The sequence below is a fragment of the Prionailurus bengalensis genome, chromosome C1, assembly GCF_016509475.1.
Source record: "Prionailurus bengalensis isolate Pbe53 chromosome C1, Fcat_Pben_1.1_paternal_pri, whole genome shotgun sequence".
NCBI lineage: Eukaryota > Metazoa > Chordata > Mammalia > Carnivora > Felidae > Prionailurus > Prionailurus bengalensis.
In genome coordinates, this window is record NC_057345.1 from 11077060 (window position 1) to 11092160 (window position 15101).

The window sequence follows — 15101 nt, forward strand, 5'->3', positions numbered from 1 at the left end:
CAAGGACCCGACTTAGTTGGGGGATCAGGAGGGTATCCCCGGAAAGGTAGGCGACCTTTACCCCGAAGTGCAAAGGCGAGGGAACAGCATTCCAGGTGGAAGGTGAGCGCCGAGGCTGGAGTGCAAGGAGTCGGTCGCCGTGGCTGGAGAGTGAGCTCCCAGAGGAGGAACGTGGAGACCCTGTAAAAAGCACGGGAAGCGATGGCCGGTGTTACCCCGGGACGGGACGGGACGGGACCCAAGGTCCAGCTCCACCAGGAGGCGTCTGACTTCGGATAGGTTTGCCTCCACAGGGAGACCAACTTGGGCACAACCGAGAAGGCTTTGCTCCTTCCCTCTTGGAAGAGTTTTGCTTGGCCAATTTGTTTCGTTGCCTATAAGGAACAGGTAAGAAATCCAGGCCGCCCCAACGCAGAACGAGGACATCGCTGGGATCCCGGCCCGTTCTGGTGCGGGAGCCCGGGCCCCTTTCCTTCTGCGCGGCGAGGGATACTGTGGCCGCAGCCGCCCATCCAACGCACAAGGCCACGTGCTCCTCCGGGCCTTTGACTATGTCCACTGGTGCTTCTGGAGTCGACAGACACGTTCAAGACCTGGGTGGGGCAGAAAATCACTGGCCCTGAAATGCATGAATACAAAATGCAGAATCAAAGCGAATGGATGATTAAAGAAAATGCCCACAGACGTGACGGTGTGTACTTCCTTCATGGTCAGTGTTAACATTCATTAACGTTTCGTGACCTCTGGAAACAGTTGGCTCAATTTCTCACCTCACAAGAAGCCAAGAATGTGCGGCGATTGCCCAGAAGTCAGTCAGGTGGAGACTTAAAACCCCACTTAAAGCCAAATGATCTCAAAAGCAGAAATCCAGAAGTCTTTTCAAAAGTTTCTACGCTGAAAAAAAAAATTTAATCGGTGTTCGTGTGAGTGGATTGTGTGCAGAGTGGGACCTCCACGCATAACGATGCCAGGACTCCAGAAAGTCATGAAAAACTCTTGTCATATTGGGGGGCGGGGGATAAGGAAAAATCAGGAAAACCTAAACATCTATAAAATGGATCCTGGTTAAATAAATATGTTTGGCATACTTGTATAATGGACTACAACGCCACCATTAAAAAGAACAGAGTATAGGAGTGCCTGAGTGGCTCAGGCAGTTGAGCATCTGACTTCGGCTCGGGTCACGATCTCATGGGTTGTGAGTTCAAGCCCCAACTCGGGCTGGCTGTTGTCAGTGGGAGCCAGCTTCGGGTCCGCTGTCCCCTCTCTCTCTCTCTCTCTGCGCCTCCCTTGCTGGCACTCTCTCTCTCTCTCTCAAAAAAAAAAAATAAATAAACATTTACAAATATAATTAAAAAAACACAGTATAAGGGAATTAAAAGGCACAAACTCCTAGTTATATTAAAAAAAAAGAAAAAGGAATGTGTCATAGCTATAGGTAGTGACGTGGGAAGATGTTTTTGTTCATTGTAAGGTGAAAAAATGAGCCAGATAAAAATCTCTGCAGTAGAAATCCATTCTTTTAAAGATATAATTGCAATAAAAAATAGCTGACATTTAGTGCTGAATGTTGAGGTAATGCTCAGGGGTAGGAAACTTTCTCTGTAAAGAGAAACTTTTTCTGTTACTATCTGAGACTCTGTGGGCTCTATGGTTTCTGTCACAGCTACTCCACTCTGCCTTCGTGGCTGGAAAGCAGCCATAGACACTATATAAGTGAATGACTCTAGCTGTTGTTTCAATAAAACTTTATTTACAAAAACAGCTGGACGGCCAGGTTGTCCCTAGGTCCGTGGTTTGCCAGCCCCTGCTGTACACCATTACTTCGTTGAATCCTCAAAGTGCCCTTTATAACAGAGACTAACATGTAAGTGATATAACCAAGGCTTGGCGAGAGTAAGTGGCCTGCCCAAGGTCATCAGGTCTTACGTGGCTTAGCGGAAAGCCTAGAAAGAGACACACCAAAGCCCACCGGCCTGGTTAACACCGCGACCTGGGATGAGGCAGCTCTTTCCCTTTCTCACACTCCTGTCATGCGTGTTCGCCATTGCTCAGTGAGCGTATACATCGCTTTGTAATTTTCTAGTAACGGGGGAAAAGACTATGAGGTTAGTCTGAAAATAGCCTTCCAGACCTTAGGGACCCTCACCATGTTAAGGTAACGCTCTCTGTTGATCTTGTGTGTTAGTGTGGACCAGCGCTGTGGAACTGTCAGAACCGTCAGTGGCCGAAGGGATTCCCGAGGCAGGACCTTCTGGGGAGATTTATGCGGACCAGGACTCAGACCAGCAGGATAAGGTGAGGGGTCCTGTGCACCTGACTGTTCAGTTAGCTCACGAATCTTCACCGTCGTCAAAAGAGATTGTACCCCCCTCACTTTACCGATGGAGGAGCTGAAGCTCAGAGAGGTTAAGTCACTTGCCCAAGGTCACGCCATGTGAGGGGCAGAGCTGGGATTCAACCCTAGGTCGGGTTAACTTGGAAGCTGGTACTCCTGACTCCCACACGGTAGCTGCTTGGTCAGCCACGAGTGGTGGGACACGGGTGGGGAGCGCACATCTCCTGGCAGGAAGGTGTGAGCACTGATGCCGAGGCCTGAGCGAAGACGGGTTGGTTGAAGAACCAGAGAGGTTTAGAATGAAATGGGAATGGGGGCCAGAACCGGTGAATTCAAGCCACCCTGGGAAGGAGCCAGGTTGATGTCTCCCTGCATAGACATAACCCTGAAATTATCCTAAAAGAGGCAGTCCTGCGTTATCTTGCTTTCCAGGGCCTGAGCCTGCAGCAATTTTCCAAGTTCGTGAGGAGCAGAACCACTTGGGGTCCTGGTTAGGCGTGGGAATCTGTGACGTCAAGTGGCAGGTGTCTGGGGACCAGACTTTGGAAGCGTTGCAGAGAGGCAAGAAGCCAGGCTCAGATGCTGTCACCAATTGTCTATTGCTGTGTACAAGCCACAACAAAACTTAGTGGCTTAAGACAGTAATGTATTGGGCTCCTTGGCTGGTCTCCCTGAGACCCTTGATCTCACGGTCGTGAGTTCAAGCACCATGTTGGGTGTGGAGCTTACTCAAACCGCCCCCCCCACACACACACACGCACACACACACCAAAAAAACCCAGCAGTTTATTACTTCCCAGCATCTACAGGTTGACCTGGAATGTTCTTCGGCTGGTGTCCCCTGGCTTCACTCATGCAACTGTAGTCAGCCAGCCCTTGGCCCAGCCAGTGGTCTGGGATGGCCTCTTCTCCACGTCCGGGACCTCAGCCAGCACACCTGGCATGCTGGGCATCTCTCTGCGCATGGTTTAGTATCCGGGGCTCCTTTACAGCACGGCAGCCCCGGGCTTCCCGGAGGGCCAGAACAGAAGCTCTACGGCCTTTTAAGAACTTGCCTGAAGATTGCTCTCCATCTTTTTGGCCACATTCCCTTGGTCAAAGCAAGACCCGGGACCAGCCCACACTCGGGGTAGTAGTTTCCGCTGCTTGCTGGCAGAAGCTGCAAAGCATCTGTAGCCGGTCTTCAATCCATCCCAGTGTTACGCTGGAAATATTATGCAACCAGATTTATAATTTTTTCTATTTATAAGCCATTTACGCCCTGGCTTCCCAGAACTCCTTCAAACGAAAGTGCCAATAAACAAATCAGCTGAAGCAACCAAAACAAAACAAAACAAAACAAAAAGCATTTATTGGCTCATCTTCTTGAAAACTTAAAAGCCTACTAGTTTCAGGCATGGCTAGATGTACAGGAGCTTAAGTAAGATCACCAGAACATTCCCTACTACCGATCTCTCCCTTCTGTTTCCCTCGGAGTTTGGCTCTCTAACGGCACGCTGGCTTCATGTGTTGGAAAAGACCAACTCACGCAAACAAGCCTCTAAGTTTAAAGCTCGTGATCCAAAAGGAGGCAAGATGCTCTCCCTCGGTAACAGATGCGCCAAGTCCCTGAAAAAGCCCTGATTGGCCAGCTTGGGTCACGTGCACATGGGAGGCGGGACAGGAAGGAGCAGGGCACATGATTGACGGCCCTACCAAGACCACAGGGAAGGGGGCGTGTTTTCTCAAGGAAGGGGGGGCGGTTCTCACGGGGGTGGGGGGGAGGGGGGTCTTGTTCTCAAAGAAAGGCAGAGGCCTCAGAGACCCCACACCCTGCAGGCTTCTTGGTGCTCCAGAGCCCAGCACAGGATCTGGCGCGTAGTAGCTGCTCAATAAATGTTTGTTGCATAAACGATAAGCGCCCGGCTGACCTTAATTGGGTGGAACAGACGCGGCTGCCCAGGTGTTTCATGCCACCCCTTGAAACTTTGCCCCAAGCATTTGCAGGGATTCAGAGAAAGGCCCTTGGCAGCAACTGGCAATGTCAGAGAGGCTTCCTCAAGTCGGAAACCCTGTCCTTCCTGGGGCCAGGGAGCTGGCAGGGCGTGAGGCTGACTGGGTAGCTAGCTCCCCAGGAAATGAGCTGGCCTACAAAAAAAGCCACTTCCCCTCTTCCGACCAATGGAAATCGCGGGAAGAGCAGGGACTATTTAAATTTTTTTTTTTCAACGTTTTTTATTTATTTTTGGGACAGAGAGAGACAGAGCATGAACGGGGGAGGGGCAGAGAGAGAGGGAGACACAGAATCGGAAACAGGCTCCAGGCTCCGAGCCATCAGCCCAGAGCCCGACTCGGGGCTCGAACTCACGGACCGCGAGATCGTGACCTGGCTGAAGTCGGACGCTTAACCGACTGCGCCACCCAGGCGCCCCAAGCAGGGACTATTTAAAAGCAGAAATTCTGCAGCTCCATTTGCAAATACACCTGAGGACTTGTGTTTCAGCTTTTCTGACGCTGTCTTGATGACTTCTGGTGAGAAGTTTGGGGCTTATTTTCTTTTCCTTTGGGGGAAAAGCCTAACACGTTCTTTGGCTGCAGAGTCTTCTCTTTCAGAGACGTGGAGAACTGTGGCAGTTACACCTGGGGGTAAAGTCAGCTGGCAGTTGTCCCCCCCCCCACCCCACCCCCCGACCCCAAGTTTACACGAGCCCGCACAGATAAATCACCACTCCTGTCTCCTCTACTTTACGGGCTCGGTTACCTGGAGTACATTTCTCCGTGAATAACGCAAATGTACCAGAAGGGAGGAGAGGAGAAAGAAATATTTCAGGACGTATTCAATTTTTTTTAAGTTAAAAAATAGCCCTCATTATAGGCCGCGTGTGGTCAACTAGAATGTCATTTTCCTAACGACCTTTCCTAGGTCCCCACCGTGCTAGGCTGAATAGTGTAAACAAAAATATTAGAACTAAACTCCCTAGCAAGAAAAGCTCCCGTGTGGGGTGCTGGTTCTCACCACGAAAGTATAATTGTAAGAGAGAGGAAATTTTCAGTGCCTGTGAGGTATAAACATCTATTACAGGAGTGTGTATACAGGTGTATCATTTTCCCCAAACTCTTGTCTCTGTGAGGTTTTCCACGTTATGAGGATGACTTTGAAAGTCTGCTTTTTCCCTCCCCGCCTGTCCTCACCTTCCCAAAAGAATTTCGCCGCGTTTTTCCTCCTTTTTTTTTTTTTTTTTTTAAATGGGCTCAGCCTTGCACCCGGACCCACACCTAGTAAACTCCCCGTCTGGCCTCCACCCAGGATGAAATCATTCTGCTGCTGGGGAAAGAAATCCGCCGTCTCTCGGATTTTGAACTTGAATCCAAATACAAAGACGTCGTGATAGCGAACCTGCAGAACCAAGTGGCCAACCTGAGTCAGAGGCTGTCGGAGAAAACCTCCTCCAGGCACAAGGAGAGGGGCACCTCACAGAACTTCCAGGTTTTGGATGAAGACATCGATGCCAAGCAGAGAGAGATCGAGAGCTTGAAAAGCCAGGTAGGACTCAGTGACAAGTTGGTGAAGGCCTTAGAATCGGGACACAGGGCGACAGCTCCTGGGTAGAGCCGGGGAGGGAGCACAAGGGGAGCCACGCGGATAGACACGAAAGGGGTAGTCCCCGTGGCGTGGTGGCTATGAGCACAAATCCCAGGAATCGGGGGCCCGGCGCACATAGCCCAGTAGAACCGTGCTAACTTTGTTAAGCGCCTATAGCGTGCAGGCACCCGGCACGAGTGCCGTAGGTCCGTTGGCTTATTTAAATCGCACCGTCTCTGACATGTACCATTCTACAGAGGAGGAGACTGAGGCCGGCTCAGAGACCACGGGGAGCTTGTTCCGTTTGCCCAGTAAGTTAGGAGCAGTGGGTGTGTGCCGAATGCAGGTCCGCCCCTTCGGAGACCTCACGCTTTCACTGAGCTTCCTGTTTCTACCCAGATCTTTTGCTTCAGTGACTGGCCCTCACATCCACCCAGCCCCAGCCAGAAAGAGCTGTGGGCAGTCAGCTAGAGAGGAGGAGGAGGAGGAGGAGGAGGAGGAGGAGGAGGAGGAGGAATCCCCAGTCTTCCAAACACCGAAGCCTTCGCCCAACCCCGAAGGCACTTGCTGGCTCACTTGCAGGCATTGCCATCAGACAGAAATTCTCCACCCAGAATTTCCACACTGTCCAGGATAGTCACATTCTTTTCTCTTGAGACAAGCTAGATTCCCCCCGCCCTGCCCCCCCCCCCGATTTCTTCAAGTACTTTAAAATTGGCCATTGACCTGGTACATAAATTATGTGTCAACAAAGTTGGTTTAAATTAAAAAAAAATTGGCCACTGATGAATTGTGGTCTCAGTGCGTAATGTTGCCTAGACCTAGTCATGCCTGGGGCCTCTTTTCTCTGCTTGCCTGTTCACAGCCTTTCCCTCTGTGACCAATTCAAGGTGCGTGGCCTCGATCCTAGAAACGGTGCCCTAGAAAAGGACTGAGGTCGTGCGTGGTGAACCTAGGAGATCCTACCAGGAGACTATAAGCTCCGTGAGGGCAGAGAGTGGGCCCAGTTACCTTCTAGGGCTCTGTTAGGACCCCGTCTGTTCATTCATTCATTCATTCCATCAATCATCCACCTGTCCATTCAGTCACATAAGATTTGTTGGGTGACTGCCTTGTGCCCTGCCCTCTTCTGGGCTCTGGGAATTTGGCAGAGAAGGAGGCAGGTATGACCTTTGCCTTCCCTTGGTTGTGTTCCCAAGAGGGATCCTAAATAAATACATACATACATACATACATACATACATAATAAATAAATCTATTTAAATTTATTTAAATGAACAAATGACTCCTCAGACGTGTTTTAGGAAAACCAACGAAAGCAGCAGATTCTGTAGGATTTCCTACTTGACGGCCGCCTTCACGGGTAGCCGACTCCTGAATGAGCGTCTTTTCTTTGCTTAATCCAAACCCAATTTTGCTGTTGGACAGAGTAATTTCCCATTCAGTTATTCTCCCATTTCAGAGAGTTCCTGAGTGCAGGTGGCATGTCTTGCCCAGATCCGTGGACAAGGGGTGAGTTAATCCCCATACAATTTTTTTTTTTTTTTTAGTCAAACATATTTGACAGATAACAGCACGTGATCCTCTCCTATCTCTGAGTGTGTTCAAAGTGGCTAGTGAGATCTGGAAACAAGTTTCTCACGAAGAAAGCGTCTGGAAAGAATTACACCAACCCATCGTTCTGTTGCCTCCCCGCCCCCCACCCCTTGATCTTTACTGGTAACCGAAAGAGAGTATTTTGTAACAAGGCATATCTGAACTGGAGGCTTCGGTGGGTTCGAACCCGAATCAAGTTCTGTCGGCTCACGTTGTAGTTTCTCAAATGTTCTGCCACCTGCAGCACATTCAGCCAGGAGTAGAAGCCACATGGGCAGGTCGGTTTATTGTTCGGATTGCTAGGTGCTCCCTGGTCCCCCCGAAAGTGGGTGCATCATGACCTGCTCTGAAAGGTCTCCCATCCACTGCAGTATCACTAGAAAGTACTTGCCTCTGCGTGCCCTTGAACGCCTGTGCTCATTAGCAGGCAAATTACTCTCTTGAAGCTATCCTCCTAACACTATTAGCTTTCTTATGACTCACTGCCCATCTTATTACACAGGAGAGCAGACATGAAACTTCTTGGGATGTGTGCCCGTTACAGACAATATGGGTACTCATTTCGGTAGGGAAAGAAACAAAGACGTTTGGAGCCTGGACTTTTCTCGGAATCTGAACTCCTAAAAACTCTGATGCGTAGTTTGAATTCCATTATATCTGTCGGAAGCAGAAGCACTGGCATCTTTGGGCAGGAGGGCATGTGGTTTCCCCATCCCTTCTGGAAGTTTGTCTCTTTGTGCTGTGCCTCTGGTGTCACGCAGATAAAAGCATGGAAAAACAGTCTTAAAAATTATTCCAGGGGCGCCTAGGAGGCGCAGTCGGTTAAGCGTCCGACTTCAGCCAGGTCACGATCTCGCGGTCCGTGAGTTCGAGCCCCGCGTCGGGCTCCGGGCTGATGGCTCAGAGCCTGGAGCCTGTTTCCGATTCTGTGTCTCCCTCTCTCTCTGCCCCTCCCCCGTTCATGCTCTGTCTCTCTCTGTCCCAAAAATAAATAAACGTTAAAAAAAAATTAAAAAAAAAAATTATTCCAAGTACCTTTTATGGGAAAGTTACACCCCCCCCCCCCACCGAGAACAGTACAAGGTGAAAGAAATGTTTTCACTCAGAGTTTCAAAAGCACAAACATGCAAAAGTATAGCCTTGGAGAGCGTGGGGGACAGTCATCTGTGTCCCCACCACCTTCTAGCGAATGCCCCCTCTCCAGTGGAAATACCCCCGGGGAGAAAGAAAGTGTAACTGCCCCAATTGTCATAGAACCTGAATAATGAGGGTTCATGAAATGAGCCAGAAAACTCGTGAAGCCTTGATGCTTCTGTTAATTTTACCAATGATAATGCCAAGTCTCAGGGACAGAAACCCAGAACGAGGACTGTGAGCGCCACCTGGTGGCAAGGCCCCCTGCGCCCTCACTTGCATTACCTGAGTGCGTCCCACACCCCACCCCCAACATTTTTTATGCTTCACCTACAGCAGGATAAGCGTGTTAACAGGAATCACGGCACTTCTGCCTAACGGTCACACTGGTGTCGAAGTGAGCCGCGGCAGGGCTTACGAATGCCCGTGAAAATACTGCCAACCTACCTTCCCCCCCCCCCCCCCCGACAGACTTGAGAAGCCGCAGGTAAAACACACCCGGTGAGGTCAGAGGGTAGTCACGGCTCCTACCCGTATGCCGTGTGCCAGGCGTGATCCGAGCACTTGTCCATGCCCTAACTTATGAAAATCCCCTTACCCATCCTGTGCGGTTGGGACCACCATCACCCCACGTACAGAGTGAATCAGTGAGACAGAATCCGGTGTCCTCCCTGGATTCGTCAGCCTGTAAGTGCCAGAAACAGAAGCGGAGGGCTCCCGGGTCCACGCTGTGCTCTCTGCCGGTTCCTAGAGCCATCCAGCAAGGTGGAAAGAGCTAGAACTGGGCGCCTAGACACTAGTTGAATCATAACTCCGCTCCCGCCTAGCCATGTGCTCCCGAGCAGGTGACCTCATCTCTGCGAGACTCTGTCTGCTCGATAGGGGAAAATGGGAGCATTGACGGGAACCTCGGCCTTCTGCGGTGCTGTGAGGAGCTGTCGAAGTGTCGTCTGTGAAGAGGCTCTGTGAGCTCCGAGCGTCCCACGAGATACGAGCTACTGTTGTTATCTTTTGAGTGAATTAACTTTCGTAACCTGCTTCCCTTTCACGAACTTTGCTCTGCCATCCAGCCAGTGCCGGACGATCTGGAACCAACACTTGGTCTGTTTATGGCTGAGAGTCCAAAGGTGGTCGGGAGGTGTCTGAGGGATCAGGTATCCCCGGTGACAGCTGCTCCTGAGCCACCTTCTGGGCGCAAAGATAAGGTTCATGGTTTCATTCCATAGGACATGGTGATCACCGAAGGAACAGGCCCTCTCCCGTTCGAAGTCAAAAGCACGGCTTTCCCGACACCCCACCAAAGATCAATCCAAATCTGTTGCCCAACTGCGGAGAGGTACCAGCAGATCCGGCAGACCTGGGCAAGCCCCCTCTGACTGTGTGTCGCCTCCTCCCACAGATCAGTGCCCTGCAGAAAGGCTACAACCAGGTGCTCTGCCAGACCCTGTCTGAGAGGAACTCCGAAATCACATCCCTGAAGCACGAGGGCGAGAACCTGAGGAAGGACAATGCCGTCACCTCAGGTGAGCGCTCTCTGACCTGGGCCTGAGAGCTGATGGCCTCCCCCTCCTTCCCAGGCCACGGCAGACATCGCCAGCTCACCACCGAGCCGCTGCTCCCTGATCTGGGGCGCAGCCTCAGACACCTTCTCAGTGGCCTGTGTCAGTGAGTTCGAGCGCACCCTCGAGAGAGGGGTTTTGCCATCCAGTTTCCGGGGCAGGGCCCGGTAATTATTTGAGCCAAGGTTATCTCTTAGCTGTGTCTGCTGAGCGTCGGCCTCGGCCAGCTGGCCTTCGATGGCAAGCCCAAATGTGGACAAAGTGGGGTCACCACGTTAGGGCACCCATCATCTCAGCCATTTCACGCCAGTGCACTCAGGCCCCCGTGAAAATATTTTCTGATTGGCCCACGGAGGTGGTTCTGTGCTAAAAGCCTTAGGGTGGGAACCAACACACTGTCCAGGGATGGCCGTTTCTTAGCCTGGATCCCTTCATTCATTCAGCATGTTTATAGAGCACTTAGTAGGTGTCAGGCCCTGTTCTAGGCACTGGGGAGAGAGAGCCCTGAGCACACCCTCCCTGTACTCATCGGGTTCACACTTGGGAGTGAGTGACAGACACTAAAAGTAGGCAAATAAACGAGCCCATTTCAGAGAAAACTGGGCAGTGTGGCAGCCACATGCTTCGGGGGCTGAAGCAAAGGGAGAAGAGCTCCGTGGGTAGGCAAGGATGGGTCTTTGAAGAGGTGAAAAAGAAGAGCAGTCAGGAAGCCAGAGGGAACAGTGTTCCTGGTAGGGAGATCACAAGTGCAAAGGGCCTGGGGCCATGTGAGAGGAGCTGAAGGTGAGTATGGCTGGAGTCCAGGGAACAGGGGAGTGGGAAGGGCAGGGTCAGAGAGGGAGGCAGGGAGGAGGGAATAGATCCTGGGGAGGAGTCTGGGTTTTATTCTAAGGGTGATGGGAAGCCACTGGGATTTTTAGAGAGAAATCACACGCCTAGAGACCTGGAGAGGATGAAGCCATGAACAGAGGAAGGGAGGGGTGGAGCGAAGCAGGTGACTGGGGAGCAGGCAGTGAGCCTGGGTTGGGCGTATTGCTCTCACAGCGCCCAGTACACAGCAGGAGACACGGCCATAGCTGTAAAAGCCAAGCTCGGCGCTGAGCCACGCGAATCTCCATCTATCTCTATGTGAACTTGTAGGCCGTGCACCGGGGCAGCCTGACCGCCGGCTTTTTCTCCATCTCACTCTGCAGTTTACCACCCCTACCTGCATGCCCCCCCTCCCCCACCGACTTGCCAAGCCTTTTTACGCTCTTCCCTGATTGACAACGCCCTCAGATATTTGCTGAGCACTTCCTGCAGGCCAGGTGCTGCTCTGGGCACCAGGAACATAACACGCTGGGCCCCTGTCTCCCTCCCCGACACCCGCCTGTCAGATCTCATCCATGCTTCAGGCCTCTCTTGGATACCACTTTCTCCACTCAGGGACTGGACAGACCCGGGTTGGGGTAACACTGGGGGTGGGCTGGACCCACTCAACGTGCGGTCCCCAGACCAGCCGCACCAGCACGCCCTGGGTCCTCGTGAGGACCACAGAGTTTCAGACCCAGCCCAGGCCTCCTGAACTGGAATCTGCCCTTCGGTGAGACCCAGATGCGTCCTGCCCACATTCAGGTTTGAGAAGCACCGGGCTGGGCTGTGCTGAGCCTCGGGGGCTTACGACAGACGGGCTCATGTCTTGTTTCCATCTGGGGTCCATCCTGGGTTAGCAGGGGCCTGGCCCGTGCTGTAGCCCCTCAGGGACCAGGCTGACACAGGCCATCACAGCGCCTGCTTCCACGATAAGAGAGGCAAGAAAAACGTATGGGGCGGATGGAATAGCAGGGACTAGATTGGCTCTCCTGCCTGAAACAACCACAAGAAGAAAAAAGGCGTCTGAAACGATTATTCCCACGTGACAGTGATCCAGGGGAGAGGGAACAAAGCAGACGATCGCCCCAGCTTACTGCCTGCAGACGGGCTCCAGACCACAGCATGGGAAGGAGAACCCAGGCACAGCCCAGTGGGCCCCCAGGTTGAGGGGACGGCATTGGAGAGGCCCACGCAGCCACAGTTTGCTGGGCAGAGTGCCTGGGAGGAGAGGCTGTGCAGAGAGACCGCGCCCGGTGACCTTTAGAGGGTCCCCCGCCCCCCGCCAGTCTTCAGCTGAGTACTGAGAAGCACACGCACGCGGACAGGGAAAGAGGACCCGACCGATGCAGGGAGAACAATCGCAAAGCTCACGCAGGCCTGGAATGGTTCACTGTCCCAGCATCCGGAACAGAGAGGCTTCCTAATACACACGGTATCTGGTAGAGACTCAAACAGGGGTTGCCTCGCTTTCCTTTCGGGGCCGCGGCCGCAGCCACGAGCGTGCTCAGGCTTCGAAAGAGGCTTGCCTCCCGGGTCCTCCGCCGTGGCACAAAGAAGGTCTGGTTGGATCCCAGTGAGACACATGAAACCGCCAGTGCCAGCTCCCACCAGCAGATCCGGAAACTGATCAAAGATGGGCTGATCGTCCAGAAGCCTGTGACCGTCTGTTCCGGGGTTCGATGCCGGAAAAACACTTCGGCCCGCCAGAAGGGCAGGCATACGCACACTGGTAAGAGAAAAGGTACCGCCAGTGCTCGAATGCCTGAGACGTGACCTGGATGGGGAGGACGAGAATTCTGTGTCGGCTGCTCAGAAGATACCGTGAATCTAAGGAGATTGCCCGCCACACGTGTCTCACAGCCCGTACCTGAAAGGGAAGGGTAATGTGTTCAGAAACAGGCACACTCTCACGGAGCACATCCAGAAGCTGGAGGGAGGCAAGGCTCTCAAGAAGCTCCTGGCTCACCCCGCGGAGGCCCGCAGATCTAAGACCAGGGAAGCCCGCGACGGGCCGTGAAGACTGGCTCCAGGCCAAAGAGGAGGAAATCGCCAAGACTCTGTCCAAGGAGGAAGAGGAAGAGACCAAGAAAGAAGCCCCTCTCTGTCGTCTGTACATTGTGGCTTCAGCAACAACACAGATCAATTATTCAATAAAACAAACCTTTATCTGCAACAAAAAAAAAAAAAAAGAAAAAGAAAACCAAAATGTGTTGCCTCAGTTGTAAGGCCAGATTACATCCCGGTGAAAGTTCTGGTCCCTCCTCACAAAGCATGAAGGCAAGTCCCAAAGGGACCAACCTGTTTTCAGAGTAACTTCACTGTGTCCTATGACAGAGCCTATTGTTAAAAGGAAATTCTGGAACATCTTGTTCCTTATTTCACGTACCTTCTTGATTGTTACCTACCGACAAAATTGGGCATAATCGGAAAAGAACCATGTGAGATAATCCAACCCCACAGCACCTCCGCCCTCTTCTTTCCACTTGTCCTCAATACGAGAGCCCAGCAACGTATGAGTTACCTACTGTTACGTAACCGCTTCTCCCAAAATGCAGTGGCCGAAACAACAACCACTGTTTAGCGTCTCATCCAGCGTCTGGAGCTCGGGAATCTGGGGGTGACTTGGTTCTCAGGGTCTCCCATGAGGCGCAGCCAAGATGTTAGCTGGGGCAACTGTCCCATCATCATCTACAGCCCCAACAGGAGCCAGAGGATCTGCTTCCGGAATGGCTCGCCCGTGTGGCTGTTAGTTGGAAGCCTCCACTCCCCACAACGTGGGCCTCTCCCTTGGTGGCTTGAGTGTCCCCACAACATGGCGGTGGGCTTCCCCCGCTAAGTGAGTGATCCAACAGAGAGCAAAGGGGAAGCCGCAAAGTCCTTTATGACCCACCTGGGAAGTCCCATCTTTTCCGTAGTATCATTACTGATTAAACACCTCAGCCCTACCCGTGGTGGGAGGGTGCTGTGCAAGGGCCTGATCTGGGAGGCGGGGATCACTGGGGCCATTTTAGGAGCTGGCTACCACGAAAAATAGTAGGTGCCACCATGTGGCAAACACTGTGAGTTAGCCACTCTCCTATGTTCTCTGTATGTTTTTAAAGCCTCATAATCACCCTGTGGGGGAGATACAGTGAAAGGTACTCGTAAGGAAAGTAACAGGTCCGAGAATGCTAAGTGGTAGAAACAGGTTCCAAAGTCAGGCGAGCGCGAATCCCACCCCTGACAGCCTCCTTCTGCCACAAGCCTTTTTGTGGCTCTGGTGAAAAGCTCCTGGTGCTCCCCTGTTCTGGGCCTTTGGTCCCGAGGTATGTTCCCCATGGCGTGTCCTCTCCTGCCGAACCCGAGCCCACAGGGGCCCCGAAAGGCTTTCCGTCTCGCGGCGACACTCGCTGACTTCTTGTTCCCACCGAGGTCTTAAACAAACACCGTTCAGCTCACTTCAGTGTTATCCCTGTCCCAGCTCCGGGAGCCTGGACGCATCCTCCTCGGGTGTAGACGAGCACCAAGTGTGGCCGGGGCTTGGAAGGGGCTCGGCCACGGGTTGGCTGAGAGCTGTGCTGGCAGTAAGTCTTGCTGCCTCTCTGACCTCTGCGGGTCTTCGCTTTTTTCTTTAACAGGGATGGTGTCATCTTTGCAAAAGGAAGTGTCAACAAGGGATGAGCAAATTCAGCAACTCACACAAGAGGTGAACCAACTACAAAGCGAGAACAAAGAAAAGGAACATCAGCTTGAAGCCCTGAGCTCCAGAGTGAGTGTCAGGTCACCATCACCATAGCGATGCCCCCCACAAAGCAACCAGCAGAGTCCCATGACTCATCCCCTTTAACCTGGCCCCCGGCTTCAAATGCTACTCTCTCCTCTCCCACCACCGCAAGAGGAGGCTGGTGGCCGAGGGCATAGGGAAGGCACAGGGAGTCCGACTGGCGGGTGGCCCAAAACACGAAAGGCACACGAGGGGCCAGCTCCTCTGCAAGTTAAGGAGCTTTTTAAACGTAACTTTGACTCTGCAAATGCGCCCTTCAATCCTGACTTTATTTTTTTTTTAACGTTTATTTATTTT

At 52.4% G+C, this 15101-nt stretch overlaps 1 protein-coding gene across 9 annotated transcripts in view; it reads left to right on the forward strand.

The window, feature by feature from the left end:
• The window catches only part of FHAD1 (forkhead associated phosphopeptide binding domain 1), a 121700-nt gene that overhangs the window by 39095 nt on the left and 67504 nt on the right, over positions 1 to 15101 (forward strand). For all 9 annotated transcript variants that reach the window (XM_043573816.1, XM_043573819.1, XM_043573818.1 and 6 more), the window contains 4 exons: positions 2189 to 2298; positions 5625 to 5861; positions 10030 to 10153; positions 14659 to 14789. In XM_043573816.1, coding sequence (XP_043429751.1) covers positions 2189 to 2298; positions 5625 to 5861; positions 10030 to 10153; positions 14659 to 14789 — 602 coding nt within the window. The remainder of the gene's footprint in view (positions 1 to 2188; positions 2299 to 5624; positions 5862 to 10029; positions 10154 to 14658; positions 14790 to 15101) is intronic.